Below are 25,999 nucleotides of genomic sequence, written 5' to 3' on the forward strand. Positions count from 1 at the left end.
TCAGGTAAGTGTGCATGGATAGTAAATATAGATACAAAAACATACTATATTTATTGTAATATAAAGTCATAAGTTTGTGACAAATGAGTTACAAAAGATTCATGTAACATAAGTTATTATTGATCAGTTTGTAGAACAAGCTTGAGAAAAAAAGCAAATGAATATTTTTTGCCTAATTTAAAAAATAAACTAACACCTAGCTACAATACCAATCACCACTATACTATTTTGTAATAATAGTTTACCACACTTTTTAAAATGTATTATTGCCTATATATGTCAAGAACTGAAACAGATACTGGGAACTTAAGTAAGGATACTGAGCTAATGATGATGAGATTGAGTCTAACAGTCTAGTAAAAGAACACAGGTTATTGAAAGTCCTTGGAGTCAATCACGGAAAAAGCCTGTGTCCATCATCTTTTGTATGTAAATTCACGGATTTTATAAGTAAGCAAACTCAGAAAGTCTCAGAAAGAGAAATAAAATGGGTAAAAAAAAATGCTTGTAGGAGGTAACTGAGTTGGAAATAGAAAGGTTATCACTGGCCATTGCTGATATCTGTCCATATACAAGAACAGAAGCACTTCTTTGTTAATTTACATATTTTCCAAAAATTTATTAGCACAGCAACATGTGTTGAATATATTTAAAATAATTATATGAAGAGAAATATATCTATTATTGGTCATTTTAATTTTAAATTATCTACTTATGTATGATGAGTCTGTCTTATACAGACACACATAAATACACACACATATATGCAACACTATTTATAGCTATCAAATACCATGTCAAACCAAACTTCCTCAAATTTTTGATAAAGCATTCATTGTACAGTTTAGTTGTCAATAAAATTTATGTATTAAACCTTCAACCTACTGCTTTAGAAAAACAGTAACCAGTAAGAAATACAAATGTGATAAACTTTCATATCTATACCATCTGCCTATCTCCTTTGCCATATGGCACTCTATTAGGTGCTAATATCATCCTTATTATGCATCACTTCATCTGTAAAATAATTCCAAGAAACGAAAATAGCATGAATAACAGCTACAGGAAAACACCTGCTATTTGTATGTCTGGATGATCAACTTTAGAATGTTCTGCATTGTTCTTGGCTAAATTTTTCTAATTGTGTATCCCAATAAGCATTCTACCAGGTCAACTCTTCATGCTTACAATGATCACATTCCCAACTTATCAAATTATTTGATGTATTTAAATAAACCTTAGAACAATTTTAATAAGTGCTTATTTTCCCACCATTGTTTGTACAGAAATAGATATGCAATAGTCCATGGTTTAAGCATTACAAACACAAACAAAATGTAAGAGGAGACATAACATATAATATCTTAAGTCTTCCAAAGGTGATCAGAGGCACTGGTTAAGGACGGTCATATTTTTTAGGTTTGCTTAGCAATTATTCATAAAATATACACAGTTTTCATGTTGTGTATGAGGAAATTAATTAAACCTTATTTAGGTCATTTTGTTGAATCTGATACAGTGGATCAATGGACCACACTAATGACTGAAACTGCTTCATTCAAACTCTAAGGATTTTTGGGAAGTGTGTGTGTGTGTGTGTGTGTGTGTGTGTGTGTGTGTGTGTCTGTCTGTCTGTCTGTCTGTCTGTCTGAGTGGCTGAGGTGGTATATATGCTATACTATATGTTTGAAGACAAGAGAATGAGGAGGTGAAACATGAAAGATTGAAAGAATGGGATTGTTTTACTTTGTCATTCAAGAACAGAGCATCCATAAATGAAAACTGAAGTGCAATCTCTTCAATATTGAGGTGCTGGAAAATTGTTCAGAGTTAAGTAAATAAACTTAGAAATGAATCATGGTTCATTTTGGTGATCAGAAGACTGGCAACCAGTAGAAGCATGAGTATTAGCACAGCTTGATCCCACTCGCAATGGTTAAAACTTTGCAGAATTTCATGTTAAATTCAAGTGTTTAAATGTTATAATACTTACATCATTGGACACTTTTAAATAGCTTAAATATGATCACTTTAAAGGGATTTCATTACTTAAGACAGTGAATGAGACCTGAAATAATTTATATAATGATTATTTCATGTTTTTTCCTTGCAGGGAAGAAGAGAAACGTAGATTCTTTGAACACTGAACTAAAAGTATGCAATTGTTGTAATTCATCTACCAACCAGATATAGCTATATTGTAGCTGAAATGGAAAGACCTGAACGCTCTGCAGTAGTAGAATTATGGAGCCACTCATGGCAAGACTGTGTGCAGGGGGCTTCCTGACAAGTTTCAAGGAATGGACCTATAAGACAATTTGTTATCTCTTACTTTTTATCTGTTTTTCGTTATCTCTTACATTTTTTTCTTTTTTTCGAGACAGGGTTTCTCTGTGTAGTTTTGCGCCTTTCCTGGAACTCACTTGGTAGCCCAGGCTGGCCTCGAACTCACAGAGATCCTCCTGGCTCTGCCTCCCTAGTGCTGGGATTAAAGGCGTGCGCCACCACCGCCCAGCCATATCTCTTACTTTTTATCTGTTTACAAACATAAAAAACTTAAACAGTCCTCCTCCTTCATCTCACTCTCTAGATGTACCATTCCCATTGCAAGTTTAATCACAGTATCCACCTCATATTTGGAATGATGTTCACAGTATTTTTTCCAGTTCAACATGTCAAGAGTATTTCAAACGTCAAAACCATCTTTCTTATCTGAAATTGCAAATGATTACACATGTCATGTTTACAGAGTCTACTGCATGCTTCTTACAGTTGTGTGTATGATTTGTGGGTTAAAGCAAATGATTATCAAATTCATATGCTATATTATACATAGCATTTAATTTACCATAACTACTCATGCTAAGTGTTGAATGAATATAAATAGATGAGTATATTAATAAGTTAATAGAAAGATAATTTATGGAAGGATTGAGCAGTAATTAGTTAGTAGTATTGTGGCTTTTATGTAAGAGCACAGGATTTTAGTTTTCCCTTGTTTTTTCTACCAGGCCTCCCTTATTGTTTAGCCCACTAGTTTTACTTTGTACATGACATTGGGTTAAAATCCACAGAAATTTCTGGCTTCTTACGCCACCATTAAATACTGAAATACTGACTGGACATGTGAAAATAATTCGTTGAGGGTACTATTGTTAAATTTCTTAAGTGTTTTCAAATTAACAAAATTATATATTTTTGTCACAACTCTCACTCATTATACGTACAGAAATCTCCAATGAGTATACCAATCATTATTAAAAGCTGATAAAGTGCATAAGCTTCTTGTTGGGGGTCCATTGCATACTCAACTAAAAGACAATTATGTTTGCTTTCATAACTTTTAAATGGCAAATATTCCATAGGTATATGTCATATTTAGGAAATGATACTTATTACTTGAGTTTCAATACAATCATAATATTAATTATTAATTTCAGTTGTTTTAGTTTGTAATGTGCTGTTATCAATGTAAACTTATGTCCTTTTAAAATTAATAAATCCACCATTTATCAGCCATGCAGTGTGTGAACAGAGCTATATTAATGATTTCTCAAAGGCACAGTACACTGATACTGCTTTTTACAGCACTTTTTGGAACAAAGGCATATTTATTCTGTCCAAGCACCCATGAGACACAAGAACTATTCTTTGTTCATACTCACGGTGGATAGTCATTTTAAAATTTCAATTACTATGTCAGCAGGTTCCCTCCATTACTTTTTCCAGAACTGCAGCGAGTGATTTCTAGTAGCAATGTATGTCTTGTAATCCTTACACATGTGTGCCTCATGAGCAATAGCAAATAAATCTTTGTAGATATGGTTAAGGTCTGGAGAAACAGTGGAAATTTAGATGGAATTGTGACAATATATGACCCTTGAATGTGTAGTATTTATACATCCCAATTGACAATAGTAAAATGAATGTTTCTACAACTATACATGACACCAAGGATGTATGTTAGAATATATGAGAAACAAGATAAACAAACAAAAACATTTCTGGACATGGCAATCAGTACAGAACTGTAGCATTTATGAAAAATTCAACAGTGTTTCTGCCTTAGAATAATCTTCAATCACAAACATGATTTATCCAGTATTACAAAAATGAAAGTCCTGAGTAAAAACAGGGTTTATCATCTCAGTTTTATTTTATATAGATCTTAAATTCCATAATTTGGCTAGAACTCCTTGTGTGTGAGTTTGATCCCATTTTAACGTTAATCATTTCTATAATAAATCACATTTCTTAACATTATTTTGTTATGAAAATGTATATAAGAATCTAGAAAGTATTAGAATGCATGAAATATTTGACTCACAAGCCATGATAACTTTTTAAGAGCTATAATTTATAGTTGAGAGTAAGTCAGTCCAGGACTCTGATAGAACAAGTCCCATGAAACGTGTTATCCCATATTTGTTTCTCAAAGTGCACTAAACAGGATTTATGATTCAAAGCTGGAAAAAGTTTGCTTTCTTTGTGTTGTTAGTATATGTGTACTTTTAAAACAATATTCTCTCTCTCTCTCTCTCTCTCTCTCTCTCTCTCTCTCTCTCTCTCTCTCTCTCGTGTGTGTGTGTGTGTGTGTGTGTGTGTGTGTGTGTGTGATGCACGCATATATGAGAGCTTGACTGTATGTTTGGCATCTATTATACTAAACACAGTAAAGTAGCATTTTTTTTTAAAAAAAGAATGCACAATTATATAAACACTTAGTTTCATGTAGTTTTATTGGTATTTTGATATAGTAGCTCATATGGCTTAGATCTTTCAAGTTAGCTGGCAATGATTTTGAACTCCTAATCCCCTATCTCTACCTTCTAAATGCTTGGATGATGGATATATGTTGTCATACCTAGATGTATTTAATTCTTACTCTTAAATTTTATCATCTTCATTATATTAATAATGTACCTTTATTGTTATATTATATACCATCCTTTAAGACTTTACCATAAAAATGTCAAGAGGAAATAAATTTATATGGGACCAAAAACTTCCATTGAGCTTCTAAATTTCTCAGCCTAGGTTGCCATTGCCAAGTGAATACAATGTGCATCACTTGTATTTTTTTCTTTGTGCGTGCCTTTTTGATGCTGTGAGATCTGGCATCTCTTCCTCATCTTATGAGGATACTTTAAAAAAATGTTGCAGCCTTTTAAGTTTTGGAAGGCTGCATCCCTCTCTGCCTTATGCTTTTTATTTCTAAAATGGTGATGGCACTGTCTCCTTTTTTTTTTTTTGAGAAGTAAATGAGACAAAGTATATGCAGTTGTTAACATAATGCCTGGCACATAGTGAATGTTAAAAATAATAGTGACAATGTTGTAGTAATCACAGATTCCCTCCCACATAACTCCATTTTCAGTTCCTTCGTATTTATTAACAGCACAAGATTGTTCTATTCATACACACTTGAACATCATTTTTAACCCTTTCTTACTGCATCCTCCTTCTATATGTAGCTGATCCTGAAATATATTTTCTCTTTATAGTACCTAGTACATATGCTCCTCTCTATTCTGACATCTTCCTCCGCATATCTGAGAAGAATCCCCTGGGTGTGGCAACTGTAAAAAAGGCTCCTTGAGAGAACTAAAAACTCTTGACAATTGATACACACACACACACACACACACACACACACACACACACACACACACACACAATGCCAATATGTCATCATTAAAAGTAACCATAGGCACATAAACAAACAATAGAAATGGCAAAGGTAAATTCACAAATAAACCTTCATAAAGTTTAGAAAGATTAAGCACAGATTGTGGTGAACACCTATAACACCCATAACCAATGAATTAGGGAGACAGAAATAGGGCACCATGGACCCCTGTAAGTTTGAGAACCTATCCTGGTGGAAATAACAAGTTTCAGGCTAGTCATAAGCACAAAGCAAGACCCTGTCTTAAAAATGAAAAGAGTACAATGAAGGAATCTTGTATAATTTTATGAGAATTTTGCTTTGAAGATATGTAGTGGGTGTGTGAGCTGGGACAAAGGAGGAAGGGTGTAGTGTGGGAAGAACAATTTTTCATAGTTAGCAGTCAGATTTTTAAAAGAGGGAAAGGAACAAGTAAGCCAGATGGCAAAGAGGCAGTCAGAAGGTGGGAAGACTGTGCAACAATATAAAGACTAAAAAAAGAAGTAACATTGTATAATAACATTCAGACCTTGTCTTCAATGAAATCATAGTTATTTTGATGCTCTCTTAAAACACAGGGGCTGACATTTGAGTTGGAGAAGTAGCTTTTCATTCTATATGCATGAGCTGTAAGTCCTGGCTATTGATGAATATGCCTGATCCTAGTGGCGTGAGTCTGACAAACACTGATATTTATGTCTAAAATAATTGTGATGTCTAAAGTACAAAAGTTTCAATGTTTAAATATTATGGTATGTGTACTATGAGCTAACAGCTTGGCTTATAATCATGTGTTGCTTTACACTATGAGAAGCTCATTGGATTCCCAAAACAAATGTAATAAACATATTTTAATACATTTGATCTCACATCTGAAAAAGATGAGGTGTTCTAGTGTGGATACTTTAGATTCAGTCCATTTTGTTTTGTAGATACTAAAGACTTCAATTGTCCTTCAAAGTGTTTTTTTTTTTTAACTGTATATACTCCTGAGACAGTGTTATCAAGAGTCAGGTCATTTATAGCTATATCTATTCTCTATTAGTACTGCAAACAAATAATTGGTAATACCAGCAATTTCATTTCAATCACAGTTTGCTAAAGGTGAAAAAGAAAGTGCCCCCTTCCATTTGTATGGGAATATTTTATTTGAATAATTTTTTGGAATTATAGTGAGGATAAAGATCTCACACTACACACACACACACACACACACACACACACACACACACACACTTACACATTCACACATGGGAGGGGGTGAGAAACACACACACACATAGAGAGAGAATGAGAAAATATATGTGTTAACTGGTAATATATAAATTGAAAGCAATCATTATGTGGTTTTAGTTTAAGTTCCATAAATGTGAACTTCATCCTCAAGGCTACCCCCCACTACCATGGGCATGTCCAGTGACAAGTTATACAAGTGAAGTTGGAATCACACTTATCAAACTTTCACTGTCACACAGGGAAATTAACAAAGTATTTGTGAAGACCAAAGATAATTTCCAATGCTTGATATTGCATGCTTTCTGATTTAGTTGTGATATTTATGCTTGTTAGGTTGGAAACTCTTTAGATTAGAAACACAGGGGTTTACAGCTTCTGTAAAAGTGTTAAAAACACTAAGTAAATGATTACTTAAAAATATACATCAACATTATATCTTTAATGTTGACCTAGTAAAACAAAGGTAAGTATCACAGTATTTTCAGGGAATATTTTATTATAAAATTCCTTTACCTTTACATACAGGCCTGTGGTCACTCCAAGCAGCAAAAACTTCAGCTATCCGTTGACAAGTGATGCTTTTTGCTCCCTGTAGGACATAGTCTTCATCACAGGAGAACTGCACAGTGGATCCAAGGCTACAATTGAATTTAGATTAAGAAATGTTTTTAGAAAACCAGAATTCAATGAACAAATTCTACATCTATTGACTCCATTCAGTAGGCCAAATGTGTATCATGAGGCACAAATAGTTAATGGAAAATGTAATATGCAACTTATATAATTATGTACAAAAGTAAAGTGGCAAGAATTATAGAAATTTAAGGCCAGCATCAAATTCAGTTATTATTAACTAAGTTACTACACTAAGTGGGTGGTAAATGTGAAAAATTCCTTGACATTCTAAACTGAATTCTGGATCTTGGCTTCTTACAACCCATTATACTTCTTTATGGAGAATTGACATGTGTAGGTGTTTATATACACCTTTGAAGATCTACCTGTGTTTGTAAATACATTAAAAATAGACTTTTGAAACATATATTGTCCATGTTTATTGGTAAATTAAATCTGTTCTTTTCATTTATACCAACATAGTCACAGAAGCCTGTAATTCCTAGATTCTGGAGCTTGTAGCAGGAGAGTTTCATGTCTAAGATCAGTCTGGACTATAGAACATGTCTCTGTCTCAAGAAAAATAACTCAGAAAATACACACCATTCAATAATGAATGCACTGAAATTTGATTTTCATTCAATTAAAATAAGCCAGTTAATTCATATATTTTAAGTCTCATATATTTCAAAGGGTAATGTGTGTTGTCTGAAATGAAATTTGATACTACATTTTTTATTCTTAAAATCTACAAGCAATAATAGAACAATAAAAAATGAGCATCAAAATGAAAGAAAAACAAAACATAATAAAACAAAACTATGCCTCTGAACTTTACTTATGGGGGGAATGATAATATCTAGAACATACAAAGAACTATAGTTAAGTGATAAAAGTGCAAATGCCAATCAATAAATGGATGAGTAAAAAGAAGAGACAATTTTCAAAAAACAGAAACAGATAACAAATAAATATTTTTAAGACTTCTACAGCTTTAGAAAATCTAAGAAATCTAAATATGGATTGCTCTCAGATTCTAATTCACTTAGGGATAATAACTGTCACTAAGAAAACAAGTGTTTACCTGAGTGGAAAGAAAACCTCTACTCACTGCAGATGGTAGTATAAACCAGAGTGTCAAAAATTATGAAATCCATTATAAAAATCACTATGAAGCTCTCTCAAAAGACCAAAAATGGAATTAGCACATGACCCAGATAACCAATCAGACTGACTACACAAATGATGTCTATCTTACTTGCAGATACATTTACATATCTATTTATTGTATACTACTCACAATAGCAAGAAACTAGTATCAACAAGGATGAATTAAAAATGGTGTACTTAGATATGACACAATTTTATTCAGAGTTTATGGAAAACTGAAATTTGCTGGGCAATGGGTGTGACTAAAAAATACAATGTTCTGTCTGTCATCCGGAAAATTATGTGTATATGTGGAAGAAAGTTTGGTTATAGGCCACAAAATTAGAAATTTTCCATGAACATACTTTAAAAAAACTATACTCAACCAAATTAGAAAATCTAAAATGAATGAATAATTTTTTCAATAGGTATCACTCAACAAAAGTTAAGTCACAATCAGATAAACAATTTAAATAAACCTATAAACGCTAGTGAAATAAAAGTCTCCCAACCAAAAGAAGTCCAAGGCCAGATGGTTTTCACACAGAATTCTACCAGACTTTCAAAGAAGAGTTAACATAAATACTCCTATTTTATGATATAGAAACAGAAGGAACATTACTCAATTCATTTTATGAAGCCACAGTAAGCTCGATACCCAAACCACAATAAAGAAAGAGAATTGCAGACCATTTTCCTTTATGAAAATAAATGCAAAATTATACAATAAAATACTTGCAAATAGGATCCAAGAATACATAAAAAATGATCTGCCATGATCAAGTAAGCTTCATCCCAGAGATGCAGGGATGGTTCAATATATAAAAATCTGTCAGTATAATTCACCATCTAAACAAAGTAATGCAGTAAAACCCTTTAACAAGTCCAAGACCCTTCATAACAAAAGTACAAGACAGATTAGCAACATGAGAGACATACCTACACATAATACAGGCAATTTATAGAAAGTCTACATAGTCAATATCAAATAAAATGGAGAGAAATTCAAAGCAATTCTACGAAATCAGGAAAAAGACAAGGTAGTCTACACTCTCCTTATCTAGTCAATATACTACTAAAATTTTTAGCCATGGAAATTTGATAACTGAAGGAGATCAAGGGAATACAAATTGGAAAGGAAGAAGTCAAAGTATCATTATATGCAGATGACATGATAGTATACATAGGTGACCCTAAAAGATTTTGTCAGGGAACTCCTACAGCTGATAAAGCCTTTCAGCAAAGTGAATGGATACAAGATCAACAAAAGCAAGTAAGTAATCATCATATCTATAAATGACAAATGGACTGAGGAAGAAATAAGGGAAGTAAAACTTTTCACAATAGCCTCAAATAATGTTTCTTAGTGTAACTCTAACCAAACAAGACAATGACTTGAATAATAAAATCTTCAAGCCTTTTAAGAAAGAAATTGAAGAGAATATCAGAGATGGAAAGATCTCCCATTCTTATGGATAGGTAGGATCAACACAGTAAAAATGGCTATCCTACCAAAAGCTATCTTCAGATTCTATTCAATCCATATTACAATTCTAACATGATTCTTTACAGATCTTAATAGGATGCTTCTCAACTTCATATAGAAAAATAAAAACAAAAAACCCAAGATAGCTAAAACAGTCCTGAACAATAAAATAGCTAGCAGTTATAGTTACAACTTAGTATATATAATATCTTAGATAGAACATATTAAGTATTAGATTCAGATTCTTTAGGATAGGACACCTTTTGAAATTATCTTTATAACATGCCATTTACCTATGCTCTATACTTCTCTGGATTTTAGTATGTGTTTCTTGCTTGATATTGTTTGCATTGGTTGTATTTCCATCTTATCTAGGTCATTATCCCTCATTATTCCTGGACAATATTTGATAACCAGTCCTTTGTATATAGTCTTGTACTAGTTTAGAACCTTCTTATTTAGACAAAAAGGGGGAGATGTAGTGGGTAGCCATTCCAGCTTGGATCTGGAAGTTCCAACCCCCATTGAGACTCTGGCAACTGTCACGCCTATGAGGTGGGGCCAAGGGAGGCATCTGGAGACCGGAGACCTGGATGGGCAAGCTCTCTCTCTGTTCCTGGACCCTAGACGGTGGAGGTTGACTGAGAAGAGCTCCAGAGAACACCACTGGACCGTGATACACCTTCCCCAGACCCTGCGCAATCTACCTATTCCTTCATTTGTAAGTCACCCACTAAATAAATCTTCCTTTTAACTACATGGAGTGGCCTTAATAATCTCACCAATACTGAAGTTACCACCATTCCTGAATTTGAGATGTACTACAGAGCTATAGTAATAATATTTTAATAAAACATAGTATTGGCATAAAAACAGATTGATCAATGGGATTGAAGACTCAGACATAAATCCACACGCATATGGACACCTGATTTTTCTTATATAGAAGTCAGTAATACACACTGGATAAAAGACAGCAACTTCAACAAATGGTTCTGATCAAACTTGATGACTTGAATAAGAAGAATGGTAATAGAACCATACCTATTATGCTGAAAAAATTCAAGTCGAAGTGTATCACAGACTTCAACATAAAATTAGATACACTGAAGCTGATAGAAGAAAAGTGACGCCTAGCCTTGAACACACTGGGGCCGAAGAAAACTTACTGAGCAGGACACGGATATCGGAAGCACTGAGATCAACAATTAATAAATGGGACCTCATTAAACTGAAAATGGGGAACAGAATTCTCAATAGAGGAATCACAAATGGCTGAGAAACACTTAATGAAATGTTCAACATCCTTAGCCATCAGTGAGTTGCAAATGAAAACTATTTTGAGATTCTATCTCATACCTGTCATAATGGCTAAGATCAGTAACAAAAATGAAAGTTCATGCCAGTGAGGATGTAGAGCAAGGGGATCCCTCAGCCTTTGCTGGTGAGAGTGCCAACTTGTACTGCTACCATGGAACTCAATATAGAGGCTCCTCAGATAGTTAAGAATCAATCTACCTCAATACCTCACTATGTCACTCTTGGGTGTATACTAGAGGAAGCTGTATCCTACCACAAGGGCACTTGCTCAATCATTTTCATTGTGGCTTCAGTTATAATAGCTAAAAACTGGAAACAACCTAGATGTCCCTCAAAAAAAAAAAAAAAAGATAAAGAAACTAGGTACATTTACACAGTGGACTACTACTCAGCTGTTAAAAAAGTGATACCATGGAATTTGCAAGCAAATGAATGGAACTAGAAAAAAAGTCATTCCGAGTCAGGTAACCCAGACACAAAAAGATCAATATAGTTTATATTTGCTAAAATGGGATAGTAGCTGTGAAGTAAATGATAACCCAGGCACAATCCACAGACTCAGAGATATTAGGTAACAAGGAGGGCTTTAGGAGGGATGCAGCAATCTCCCTGGGAGGGGGAAATAATATATTTAACAGACAAAATGGGGGTGGGTAGTGATGGGACTGGGGACTGGGTTAGGGGAAGATATGGTAGAGGGAGAGAGTATGGGGAGAGATGCCGAGAATTGGAGGGACATTTTAGTGGTGCTGTGGAAACTTAGTACAGTGGAAACTTCCTGGAATCTATTAAGGTTATCCTAATGAGGAATCTTAGTAATGGGTATTATTGATTCTCACCTGGCCATCTCTTGTAGTCAAGTGAGGCTTCCCATAGAGGTACTAGATTGCATTCATTTCAGTTGTTGGACAAGGAGGTTGCATGCAAATTCACAAACAATCCAGGATTACAGTAGGACCCCACTGCATGGATAACACCCACATAACTCATTGAATATAGAGTTGAACTGGTTCCTACATGGATCCCTCATTCCTATGTTCTAGTCTCTTTGGTGCAGAGAAGGTACTCTGCAGGCTAAGAAATATGGACACCAACCTAGCCATAAGCCTTTTACCTATAATCTGTTCTGCCCACATAATAGGCCAGGGAAATGGGGCATATAACATGTGGGAGTAGTCAACAAATGTCTGATTTGACCCAAAGCCCATTCAATGAGAAAGAACCCATACCTTACAGTGTTTGGGCAACCAAAACCAGAGAGAGACTAGATATCCTAGAGACTGAGGTAAAACCAAGACTACTGGTATAAAAATGATTATTAATGATATTTGGCTATACTCATAGATCAGTGTCTTAACCAGTCATCATCAGAGAGTCTTCCTTTGGCAGCACACGGGGGAAAATGCAGAGACTCACAGACAGAAAAGTTTTGGAGAGAGAGTCTAAATTGTAGGTCTCCATCAAATCCTTCACCTCAAGAGCTCAGGAAATACCACCAGAGGCAGGAAGAGTGTAAGAGTATAAGAGTCAGAGAGGATGGAGAACACCAAGAGAACAAGGCCTGCTAAATCAACTGAGCAAGGCGCATGTGAGCTCACAGAGACTAAAGCAGCAAGCACTGGGCTTACATGAGTCTATACCATGTCATCTTTGTATATATTCTAGCTATTAGCTTAGTATTTTTAATGCAACTACTGACTGTTAGAATGAGTGGGTCTCTGACTCTTGTGCCTGTTCTTGGGACCATTTTCTTCTTGTTGGGTTGTCATGTCTAACTTTGATTTGGTAGGTTTTACTTCATCTTATTATATTTTATTTTGTCATGTTGGTTGTTTGCTCTTAGAAGCCTGTTCTTTTCTAGTGAGAGAAAGAAGGGAATTGATCAAGAGGAGATGGGATGTTGGAAGGAACTGGGCGGAGTAGATGGAGGGGAAACTATAATCAAGACATGCTGTAAAGAAAAGAATTTATTTTTAGTATAAAGGAAATGTTGTCAATGTGAGGGGAAAGGAGCAAGGATAGTGTTTCACATTTTCATAAAAGCATATCATGAAAGCAGAAGTGAGGAGACCTGTGGTGGAATGTGGAAAGAGGGGGTATGCAGGGAGAAATGGGAGGACAGGGAGAGGAGGGTGGCCAAAATTTATATCTGATGATGCCTCTTTGAAACCCAATGGTTTATATGCTAATTTATAAACGAAAAATGGAAAAAGCAAATAAATAAAACAAAAAATTTATTCTTCTTACTAAATAGCTCTCCCATAACACATTGCCCAAACTGTTCCGTCTCCTTTCTCACTCCTGGCTAGTACCCATAAAGGGTAATTACATACACCATGCTGTTTCTCCTGTTTTTTCCTTGTTCTTTCTGCACAAAGGACCTTAGTTCTACCTGTTACTCAGCCTGTGGCTTAATGAATTCTTTTCAGCTTCCTGAGCTTATCTTGAAGGTGGTTATGCTTACAATATGGTCACATATATTTTGATAACAATGAAGAGAGCATGTTAAGATAAAACTCCAGAAAAGGAGGCCAGGAAGAAAATATTTCAGTTGAGGCTGGGGGTGTGCAAACTGTTTACTGAAGGTCAAATATGTTCTACTATTTCTTTTTGTAAAACTTCATGGTTACAATTGAACTTTAGGATTTCAAATGCTAAAGGTAATCATAAATTTATTTTTTAAAATATAAAATATATTATTCTGATTTCAATTCCACAAATAAAGTTTTAGAGAAGTCCAGAGACATTAACATGCTGTCCTATTTAGAATGGCAGGGTTTAGTATTTGCAAGACAAAATCCCCAGCCAAAAAGTATTCAGATATTTAGTAACTTGCCCTTTTATGAAGTACTCATGCTTATGATCTAGGCAAAAGATAATAAAATCTGAAGTAAACTGAGTCATAACAAAGGATACAGAATTATTTTTAGCATAAACACCTCATATGTGTGTGTGTGTGTGTGTGTGTGTGTGTGTGTGTGTGTATGTATACACACACATATGTAAAGCAGAACTGACTAATGTTTTTCATGAAATACTCATCTACCTAATTCTAAAAGATTTTTAGAATCCTCTTAGAACTATTAGTGACATTAAGCTAGGTCTTGACTTATGCTTTGAATAATACTGTTTTTTTTTTTATGCAATGGTAAGTTCTCTGTGTTTTCTTTTTCTTCACCTGAAAGGACATAATATTCTCTAGTTGTTAAGATAAAAGAAAAAGCATGGGATCATTTCAATTTTCCCTTCTTCAGTTGATAGAAGGGATCTTCATGGAATATGGGGTATTTTTTTAGTGCCGTGAAGCATGTGGGCTTTGCAGATGGTTACACCTGGCTGATTAGCATGTGCATTAACTCACATAGCTACTTGAACCCATTCTTTCTCTTGCGTTTTTTACCTCCACTTAGTTTAAGGAAATCCTATTGATGACATTTTCATTATACTGAATCCAACTTTCTGCCACCTGCACTGTCAGAGCCTGATCTAAGCCAAGAGCTAAGTCTCATGAGAATCATTGAGATGACACATTTCACTTTAATTTTCCTATGTTTATTCTTGATTACTCAAAAATACCCTTTAATTTTAGTTTAAAAAGAAATAGCTTAAATTGAGCATACACCTACTTCAAATCTTCTAGTTTTCACTTCATTCAGAATATGTCCTATAGTATTTCCCCAAGTGACTTGAACCAGGTTAAATTTCAAAATTAATTTCCTACACCTTCTCCCTCTATTTATCTTGAACAACCCTACTCCTTGCTTTAGCATTGACACACTAAGCACAGTCTTGCTACATGGTTTTTTAGAGTAAGCAAAACTAAGTCCTAAGTTGTTCTGAATTCTTCTCATACGTCAGCTGACTCATGGGACTCTTCTTGATCACTATTAAAAGACAACTCAAGTTATTTTTTTTTTACACTGTCTGGCACGTTGTATACTTATTCACCAGGTTGCTTTTTCTTTTGTCTCATTAGAAAAAACCCAGTTATGTATATGAATTTAAAGAGAGACAGGCAGAGGGGAGGAAAGACAAGAGCCAGAAGACAAACACACACACACACATACTGAATAGTATTATTTATTTCAGACTTGTTCACTAACATTCACCTAACAGAGACTAAAAACATTCAGTTTAATCTGGATGCCTATAAAGAGATGATACTTTCCCAGGTCAGGATATTCTCTTGGGAATATTAAAGTTCTATAATCCTCAAGTACCAACCTTCCATTATTTAACACATTTTCTGTTTTCAAGAAAGAGCAAGAGGAATAATATGATCAGGATGTAGCAAATGAAGCAAAACCCTGTATAAAATTAAGCCAGGAAAGCTGTTAGGGATTGAATGAGATGAATTCCAAGTCTAAAGGATGCTACAGGTCTTCTGAGTTTCATTCTAGAAGCCACGGGTTTTCAGTGAGTGCCTAATGAATGACAATATTTGGTGTTTTAAAGTGATTCTATTGGCTGTGAGTGAATAACACAATTTTAGAGCACAAGTTCAAAGCAAGAAGCTATTACAAGTGTCTTAGCTCTGGAGTAGATAGGTTTGTAGCATATACAACAAGATGGAAGACAATAGAAACTAGTGAGGATAAAACTTTGAGAGAAGGAATGGTTTGCAGGAATTGTTTAATTACTGCATCTTATTAACAAATTTCTAGAGCTTGCTACATTTGTCACAGGTGAGTGAATTTAATTGTAACCATGCTCTCATTGGTAAAATCGATAAATGGTATTGTAGCTGAAAGTTTTCCTGGTCCCACACATCTCTCATGGCATCCCGGTCCCACAGTCGCTCGGACCCAAATGAACACACAGAGGCTTATACTAACTACTAACTCTATGGCCTACTGGCTCAGGCTTCTCACTAGCTAGATCTTACATCTTAAATTAGCCCCTAACTATTTATATGTTGCCACATTTTCCATGGCTTTACCTGTGTGCCATTACATGCTGCTCTCTGGATGGCAGGCTGGCATTTTCCCCCCTCTTTCCTCACACCCCATGCCGCCTTCTTCCTGTCTCTCTCTTTGAATTTCCCATCTGCCTCTAAGCTGCCTTGCCATAAGCCAAACGGCTTTATTTATCAACCAATCAGAGCAACACATATTCACAGCATACAGAAAGATATTCCCCTAGGCCCAGGTTGGGTGCCATAGTGGGTCTATGCTTCTATTCAAGCAGCATATAGTCCAGAAACCCTTTTTTTTTAATGTATTAGCAAAACCTAAATGCCCCACCTAGCAACAGTGTAATGTGTGGCTTGGAAACATCTCATTACCACCATACAGCAGGTCAAGCGCACATACCAGGAACCTGCCATATATTAGCTTAAGCATGCAGGCTGTGGCTAACTTGAGAGAGTCAATTAGGAAGCTGTTTTAGCTTTATTTTAGAATCTTCTTTTTTTAAGCTTTCTCAGGTTTTAGGTGGAAATTCTTGCCCCACATTCTGGCGCCATTTGTAGCTGGGGTTATCTCTAGTCCCACCTGGGCCAGCAGCCACTAAGACTCAAATAAACACACAGATGCTTATATTATTTAAACTGTTTGGCCTAATTGCTCAGGCTCTTGCTATCTAGTTCTTATATCTTAAATTAACCCATTTTTATTAATCTATAAATCACCACGTGGCTTACTGATATCTTAACATGTTGCTTCTCATGGCGGCGGATGGCAGAGTCTCTCTGCCTCAGCCTTCCACTTCCCAGAATTCTCCTCCCCCTTTGTCCCACCTATACTTCCTGCCTGCCTATTGGCCAATCAGTGTTTTATTTATCAATCAGTCATCCACAGCACCCCATCACTTCCCCTTTCTGTCTAAACAAAAGGAAGGGTTTAACTTTAACCTTAAAATTAAAATTACATATAACAAAACAGTTATGAAGCAAGAATTACAATTGCAATATCTAGTCTATTTGTATTTTGTAAAATTAAAGAAATATGGCATTATAAGATAGTTTTCTGTTTGTAATACAAGATAGGATAGAAAGTGAATTAGGTACATTTTCAGCTCACCAAAATAGGATAGATAATGGAATATTTTCTCTGAATTTGTCAATGAAAATGGACTAGACATTGTTGATGTACTTATTGCTTGTATATATTGTATATAGCTATTGTACTTATTGTGTATAGTTTTTCTTATATTAGTTATAACTTCTTTATTTTTATTAGAAAAAGGGGAAATGTGGTGATATTTTATTTGTGCTGAAATGTGGTGATATTGTATTTGTATGTTAATAAATAAAGCTTGCCTGGAGATGGGGGGGGGGAGAGCCAGCCATTTTAAGTAAACAAGAAGTCAGGCAACACATACCCTTAATCCCTTAGCAGGTCACACTAGGGAAGAGAGCCAAGCTTGGTGACACATGCCTTTAATCCCAGTACCAACCATAGAGGCCTGGAGGTCTGTACAGACAGACAGACGGTCACAAGGAAGTAAGGTAGCTGGGCTAAGATAATCAATGAGTGGGCAGAAAAACAAGGCAATGAAGGTGTGGTAACTTTAAGGAAGTAACTTGCATTTGGAAGCTGCAGAGTTGATGACGTAAGGTTGGCTGGTGGTTTCCTCTGATCTCTCTAAGGTTTTAACCCAAATTTCTGGCTCTGTGTTTCTTATTTTAATAAGACCATTTAGAAATTCATCTACATGGCATCATATTTAACCATAGGTGATTCACTGTTGTTGTTGGGTTTTTTGTTTGTTTGTTTGTTGTGTTTTTTTTTTGTGTGTGTGTGTGTGTGTGAAGTATTATAAATTCATTATTCGTATTACCTGGATATAGGCAACTGCTAAATATAAACATATGCCTCCTTTGCTAGCAAGTCAACAATACTCTTTGAAGTGTGTATAATTTTCCTCCCTATGATAAAAACAAATTTTCTTTCTCTCTTCCCCCACATATTGCATTCACAGTAGTTTACATGTGTAAAGAAGAGGGGCAGTAGTTAGCCCTTCAGATCACAGAGTCAGATCTGCTAACCCCTAACTCACCTGCTGTACAAGTGAGAAGAGACATCTTTTATTGAGCACACAATCTCTAACACATTTCAGGCACTTAAGTATTTCTTTTAGGTGAAAATCAGACCACAGTAATCTGGCAGCTGTTGATTTGGAAGTCATCTGAGGATCTCTGTTGTAGTCTCTTTGGAACTTTACATTTCATTTTCATAAATGTCTGCTAGTGAAATATATTCTCTCTATTTATTGGGCTCAATCTATTGCTGCCCTGTATATATTCCAGACACCTAGTTTGTATTTCTGATGCTCTCATAATATGTGCTGGCCCAGAATTCACACTTTCTTATTTTCTTTTGTCATCATTAAGACTTGTTTTCTAATTTCTGTTACACTTAATCATTGAAGGTTTCCCCCAGTTGTTCAACGTAGAATCAAATGGTTCATTCTCTGTATTTAAAGCAAGCCAGTGAGACATGTGTTTGCTGTTAGAGGACCCAAGTTCATTTCCCAGTACCAATGTTTGGTAACCTATAACCTGTAACTTGAGCTCTGGGCTATCCAACACCATTTCTATACTTCTTGAGCACCAACATGCATGTCCCATAAATTCACAGAATTATACGGTGTGTGTGTGTGTGTGTGTGTGTGTGTGTATGAATAAAAATAAATCTTGAAGATTGAAAGAAAAACTATAACTATGGAAGTTTAATAATGCATGTGAAAGCAGAGATTTATAGGAAAATATTTAGTTTCAGTGAAGTGGCAAAGAGTTGATCATATGTATCCACCATAATTACTCTGTCCACACTGAAGAGTTATCTATCCTATTTGTCTAGTGCTTTCTATTTTAGTAGGATACTTAATATGATGCCACATTCCAACACAAATGTTTAAGCACATTATTAAGATTCTAATCATCAGGCAGATAATACAAAATGACACTGTTTGGTAACAAGTGTGGATCTTCACTATAATTATGTTGGCCCATCTTTAAATGTCATCATCTTTTAAAAACAATACTTAATTTTTCAAAAGTGTCTTGTTACATAAAGGCTTAAAAACTGTCAGTGGAATGAGAGATTTTTTTAAATATATAAATTTTAAAAAGTTTATTTGACTGACATAGTGAACCTATTATTTTGTTTATAATCAAATACGATATGAATGAATGGGAAGACAGGAAAGGACAGCTGCTGGGAACCGACATAAAGGGGATCCTTGTAGACCAAGCAAGCTTATCAGCAATCCATTTTGGATGGATTGATATTTAAGATTTTTTTTTCTCCAGATACTGGTTTTTTGGTCTCATGATTTCCTGACATATACAGAATTCAACATTAACACAGATGTCTAGTTTTCAAAATTAAAACTTAGGAGTAGAAATTAACCAGGCATAAGGGCTGATGCAAAACCTAAAGCTTATGTAAAACATTTCTGCAGTGAAACGATTAAAGTGCTTAACACAGAGGGGAAAAAAATGTTGCCAACTAAACCTGATTATGATAGATTAATGTTTTTGAATAAAATCAAATAATTTATTTAAACTAGCACTTTCAAAAATGAGTAATTATACATTGGAAAACTTAAGCTTACTTTTCCCCTTCACTAAAATGAAGTTTAGGGTATTTTGTGTTCTAAGACTCTAGAAAGTGATTTGAAATTAGAAACAACTAAATTATAAAGTATTATATCTTGAATTCCTGTAACTTTCAACAACCCTGGAGCAAAGAGTGCAATGATATGCTAAGGCATTTCCAAAACTCTATACAAGAGGTTCATACTTTACTGTTGTCTCCTTCGTCAGAACCCACAATGCACTAGGAAATATACTGGTCACAACTTTCTTTTGTCCTATAACTACAAAAGTTTATGACAAATGGTCACTCCTGAAAACATGCATATGAGTAACATTATATAAGCCTGTTATATTTAAGCACAACACACACACACACACACACACACACACACACACACACACACACACACACACAAATATTTTATGAGGCCATGAAATTGAAGGAGAGTAAGGAATAATGTATGATAGTATTTGAGGGAATGAAAAAAGGCAATAAATCTTGTTTACACACAAACAGACACAGAGAGACACAAGCACATATATTCTTATATGAACTGTCTCACACACACATATCTGTCTCTCTCACACATACATACATGCACACACACACACACACACACACACACACACACACACACATACACATGACTGTTCGTGTAATCACTTTCATGGTGAAACACATTATTTGAAATAAGCCCATCAGTACTTCCTGGACTATTCTCCCATATTTGACTTAACATAAACCATATCATGTTTTACTTGGAGTAAGAACTTTATTTTTGATAGCACTCCAAATTCAATTGGTACTTATTGTTAGATGTTTTAAATTATTCTAAATTTTTACCAAAACCTATGCTCAAATGAGAGAAAAAAAAAACAGCAAAGAAGTCATAGTCTTTAAAAATATTTAATGTTGTAGGAGGGAATGGTGGGAATATGTTGAGGAGGGGAGGCTGGGGGGTTAGGAGGAGGGAAAAGGGGGATCTGTGATTGGTGTGTAATATGAATAATTTTTTTAAATAAAAAATAAAGCAAAATATTTATTGTTTATTTTATCACTGTTTTGAATATAATGTCATTATTCCCTTAGGTTATGTCAACCAAACCAATCTTGTAACTGATGAGGATGGTTCAGTTCATCATTCAAACACTTCTGTGCTTGTCTTATTTATTGATTTCTGCACTATAACTGTAGGGAGTTACAAGCCCAAACTGCACTGATTGGGAACAGGTAAGGCCCCATCTCTGGACTGGGCAAACCAGGTCCCTAGCCTCTAGGCACTGGGGGTACATCCTCTTCCCCTTCCCCAAGCCATTGGGACCCCCAGAGACAGGCCAGCTGCTGCTTCTCCAGCTCCCTTGCCAAGAAAACAGCCCCCTGTGACACCAGTGAAAACCTGAGATATAAGCACACCCTGCACCGATTGGGAACAGCACAGATTGAACCAAGAGCCTGGATTAGACCAAGAGCTCCCTTTAGACCAAGAGTATCAACTAGACCAAAAGAGGCTCCCTCAGACACAGACAACATTTGCACAGAGTGGAGGAAGAGATGGGTAGACACCAGTGCAAAAATACAGTCAACAACATAAAGACCAATATGGCACCATCAGAACCCAGTGGTGCTATATCAACAAGACCTAAACATCCCAAAGCAGAAGAAGCAGAAGAAATAGACCTTAAAAACGACTTTAAGAAGATGATAGAGACTTTTAAAGAGGAAATGAAAACTACCCTTAAGGAATTTGAAGAAAAAATAAACAAAAAATTTGGAAGAAATCAATAAATCCCTTAAAGAAAGCCAAGAAAAGGCAATTAAACAGGTGAATGAAATAGTCCAAGATTTGAAAACTGAAATAGAGGCAATAAAGAAGACACAAACTGAGGGAAGACTGAAAATGAAAAATCTAAGTAAATGAACAGGAACTACAGATGCAAGCATAACTTCAGAATGCAAGAGATGGAAGAGAGAATCTCTGGCATTGAAGATACAATAGAGGAAATATATTCATCGGTCAAAGAAAACACTAAAGCCAAAAGTGTCATAACACAAAATGTCCAGGAAATTTGGGACACCATGAATAATAATAAGAATAATAGGGATAGAAAAAGGAGAAGAATACCAACTCAAAGGCACAGAAAGTACATTCAACAAAATCATAGAAGAAAACTTTCCCAACTTTATGGTGATACCTTATTTGTGCTAAAATGTGATTTTATTTGTATGTTAAGAAAGTTGCCTGGGGGTCAGAGCTAATAGCAAGCCTTAGCAGAAGTCTGGCGGTAGTAGCATATGCCTTTAATCCAATCACATGGCATGTTTAAGGACATAGACTGCTTGGAGACACAGGCCTTTAATCTCAATACCAATCATAGAGGTCTGTTGGTCTGTATAGACAGGCAGTAATGAGGAGGTCATGTGGTTGGATTTACAACCAATGAGAAGGCAGCTCAGAATGTCAATAAAATGACAGGCACACAGGAAGTAGGTCTCTTTCTCAGGAGAAGGATGGCAGCGGCAGCGGGTGGTAAGAAGGTGGTCTTGGTCTCAGCTCTTAGCTACTGCTGTCTGACCTCTGGGGCTTTTGACTCTGCATTTGGCTCTGTGTTTCTTATTTAATAAAACCATTCAGAATTACATCTACACAACTTAAAGAAGGAAATGCCTATGAAAGTACAAGAAGCTTACAGAACACCAAATAGAATGGAACTAAAAAGAAAGACCCCTAGCCACACAATAATCAAACCATTAAATATACATAATAAAGAAAAAATATTAAGAGCTGCAAAGGAAAAAGGCCAAGTAACATATAAAGGCAGACCCATCAGAATAACACTTGACTTCTCAATGGAGACTCTGAAAGCCTGAAGGCCCTGGACAGATGTTATGCAGACTAAGAGACCATGGATGCCAACCTAGAGTAGAATATCCAGCAAAACTCTCAATCACCTTGATGGAATGAACAAAATATTCCGTGATAAAACCAGATTTAAACAATAGCTATCTACAAATCTAGCTGTACAGAAAGCATTAGAAGGAATAATACATACAAACTAAGGAAGTTAGATACAATCATGAAAATACAGGTAATAGATAACCTCATACCAACAAATACCAAAGAAGAGAAACACACAACACTACCAACAAAAAATAACAGGAATTAACAATCACTGGTCATTAATATCCTTTAATATAAATAGTCTCAATTTGCCTATAAAAAGACACAAGCTGACAGAATGGATATGAAAACAGGATCCATCCTTCTGCTGCATACAAGAGGCACACCTCAACTTTAAAGACAGACACTACCTCAGAGTAAAAGGCTGGAAAAAGACTTTCCAGTCAAATGGACTTAAGAATCAAGCTGGTATAGCTATCCTAATATCTAATAAAACAGACTTCAAAGTAATTGTAACCAATCTGGATATTGTTCCTTGATGTCTTGTTATAGGAAGTGCTTAAGGTATTATTCAATAACCAAAACACTCTGGCTCTTGCACATTTTCCAAATTTGATCACTGAAGTGGACACCTGCCAATGTAGAAGGGTGATGATACCTTCCATTTATATTCAATACCCCATTTCACTTCAGTTCAGATTCCATCATGAGGACAAAATCCTTCTTAGGTGTTTTTCTCTTTATTTGTATGTGTATCTTTCAAACACATATGATTACTCTACTGAGTAATTACAAAAGGGAATCCCAAAAGACCCAGCTTTTTCAATTGGAAACAGAAACACTTAAGGACAGTGTGCTTGCTAAGGCAAATTTTAATATGAGAACAACTATTAGTTACATAATGTAATAACCTATAAGAAAATCCATAAAATAAGAGTGCAATTGCATAACACTAGAAAAAAGGATAACTCCAATCATATAATCCCTATTTTGTAACCTATAAAATATACTGGGAAATCCACAAGTGAGATTCTAAATGCAGTGATAAATTATCACATAAATAATCAACTCAAATTTTTCAAAGTTCCTTTACCAAATTAAGCCAATAAAATACATTTTTATTTTCACATTTATCAATATTATATCTTACTGTAGAAAGTTTTGAGTCTATAAGATTAGATTTTCTCTAGGTGCTCAAGGGCTGTAGCACTCAACAGATCAACCTAATTCTTATTAAAACATGGGATATCAAAAAATATGTCTCAAACACACTTACTATGTTGTTTCAGCCTAATTCTTATTAAAACATGGGATATAAAAAATATGTCTCAAACACACTTACTATGTTGTTATGATATTGTGATATCTTAATGACTAAGCATATCTGACACAATTAGAAGTATTTAACTTTTAAATACTTCTCATTTAACCTAGTAACTTGGCTATATGGCATTTCCTATAATATGTAACTAAAGAAAATTGAATTATTTTAACTATGAAAGTCACACTTTACCTTGTATTAAAATGTATTACAAGTAACAGCAAAACAACAAATCATACTTTAACCCAAGCTGAACAATATTCAACATCAGCTTGGAAAAAGCACAGAAAAATCAGAAAAATTGAGTGTGCTATGGAGGACCTTTAAGGTTCTATCCCAAGATCTACAACAGAGACCATAACTGAACAATTCATACTGTAGTCAAATACAAATAATTCTGTAAAACATTATCAAATACTGTGGGGCAATTAATACAGATTGCCAATATGATAGGGTATGGTGATATTTTATTTGTACTGAAATGTGATTTTATTTGTATGTTAATAAAGAAAGTTGCCTGGGGGTCAGAGCTATTAGAGCCATAGCAAAAGCTGGGCAGTAGTGGTGCACGCCTTTAATCCCAGTTCTTGGTAGGCAGAGCTAGGTAGATCTCTGTGTGTTCAAGGATATAGCCAGCATGGACACACACACCTTTAATCTCAATACCAACCATAAAAGGCCTGGAGGTCTGTACAGACAGGCAGTGACTAGGCAGTCATGTGGTTGGGTTTACAACCAATGAGAAGGCAGAACAGAAAGTCTATATAAAGACAAAAAAACAGAAAGTAGGTCTCTTGGCTAAAGAGGCTAGCTGCAACAGACGGGTAAGGCTCTTAGCTCTGATCTCTTGGCTTTCTTCTTTGCATTGGTTCTGTGTTTCTTATTTATGGTTGGTTACATCTACAATAGGGTCTATAATACAAAATTACTCAAGAGACACAGTGTAGGGACATCAAAGCCTCCCAGTGCCTTCCTTGCTACAATGGACTGTATCTTAGAACTGTAATCCAAAGTAAACTCTTGATTCTACAAGTGTTTTCTTGTGAATGTTGCTGCTGGTGCCATTTTTTGTTTCAGCAAAGAGATAAATTACTAACGAGAAGTGAAGATGTTATCATGATAAGCCTTGCCATGTCCTTTGGAACTGGTTTTTGTAGAATTGTGGGAAAGTCTGGAACTTAGGGCTTTGGGCAGGAAGTGTCCTTGAACTGTAAACTGAGGTTACTGGACCACTCTAATGAGGATAGTGAGGATGAAGAAAACAGTAAAGACATAACTCATGCAGCTACAGAGGGAGGACTCTATGATGGACTAGGCTAGATGCATTTAAAGTGATATTCTGGCAATCAGTCTGGCTGCATTCACTCTGTTTTGAGAATTTGACTCAGGTTGAATTTTATCCTAATGGACTAATTTGTTTTGAGGAGGAAATTTCAGCGCATGAAAGTGTTCAGGCTGTGTCCTGGATACCGCTTATTATTCTCAGACACATCTACTATGAGACAAAATATGAAGCAGAAACCTTAACAACTGTAAAGTTTGATGAGGAAAGTTATGTGAACAAGCTGAAAGTTTCACATGGAAAATGCAGATAACTAACCTCTGTAATTGTTAAAGAGGATAGTATAATTAAAGGGATACTTGGTGCTATGCACTAGGACAAAAAGAAAAGAGCCTGGAGGGCAAGATTCCATTCATCTAAAGCCCCACTGCATTAAAGTATGAATTCATTTGAAAACAGCCTAAAGTGAGAATATCACAA

At 35.3% G+C, this 25,999-nt stretch overlaps 1 protein-coding gene across 6 annotated transcripts in view; it reads right to left on the reverse strand.

The window, feature by feature from the left end:
• The window catches only part of Csmd3 (CUB and Sushi multiple domains 3), a 1,154,880-nt gene that overhangs the window by 648,342 nt on the left and 480,539 nt on the right, over positions 1 to 25,999 (reverse strand). For all 6 annotated transcript variants that reach the window (XM_028867965.2, XM_028867960.2, XM_028867959.2 and 3 more), the window contains one exon: positions 7,418 to 7,542. In XM_028867965.2, coding sequence (XP_028723798.1) covers positions 7,418 to 7,542 — 125 coding nt within the window. The remainder of the gene's footprint in view (positions 1 to 7,417; positions 7,543 to 25,999) is intronic.

The sequence above is a fragment of the Peromyscus leucopus genome, chromosome 20 (genome assembly GCF_004664715.2).
Source record: "Peromyscus leucopus breed LL Stock chromosome 20, UCI_PerLeu_2.1, whole genome shotgun sequence".
Classification (NCBI taxonomy): domain Eukaryota; kingdom Metazoa; phylum Chordata; class Mammalia; order Rodentia; family Cricetidae; genus Peromyscus; species Peromyscus leucopus.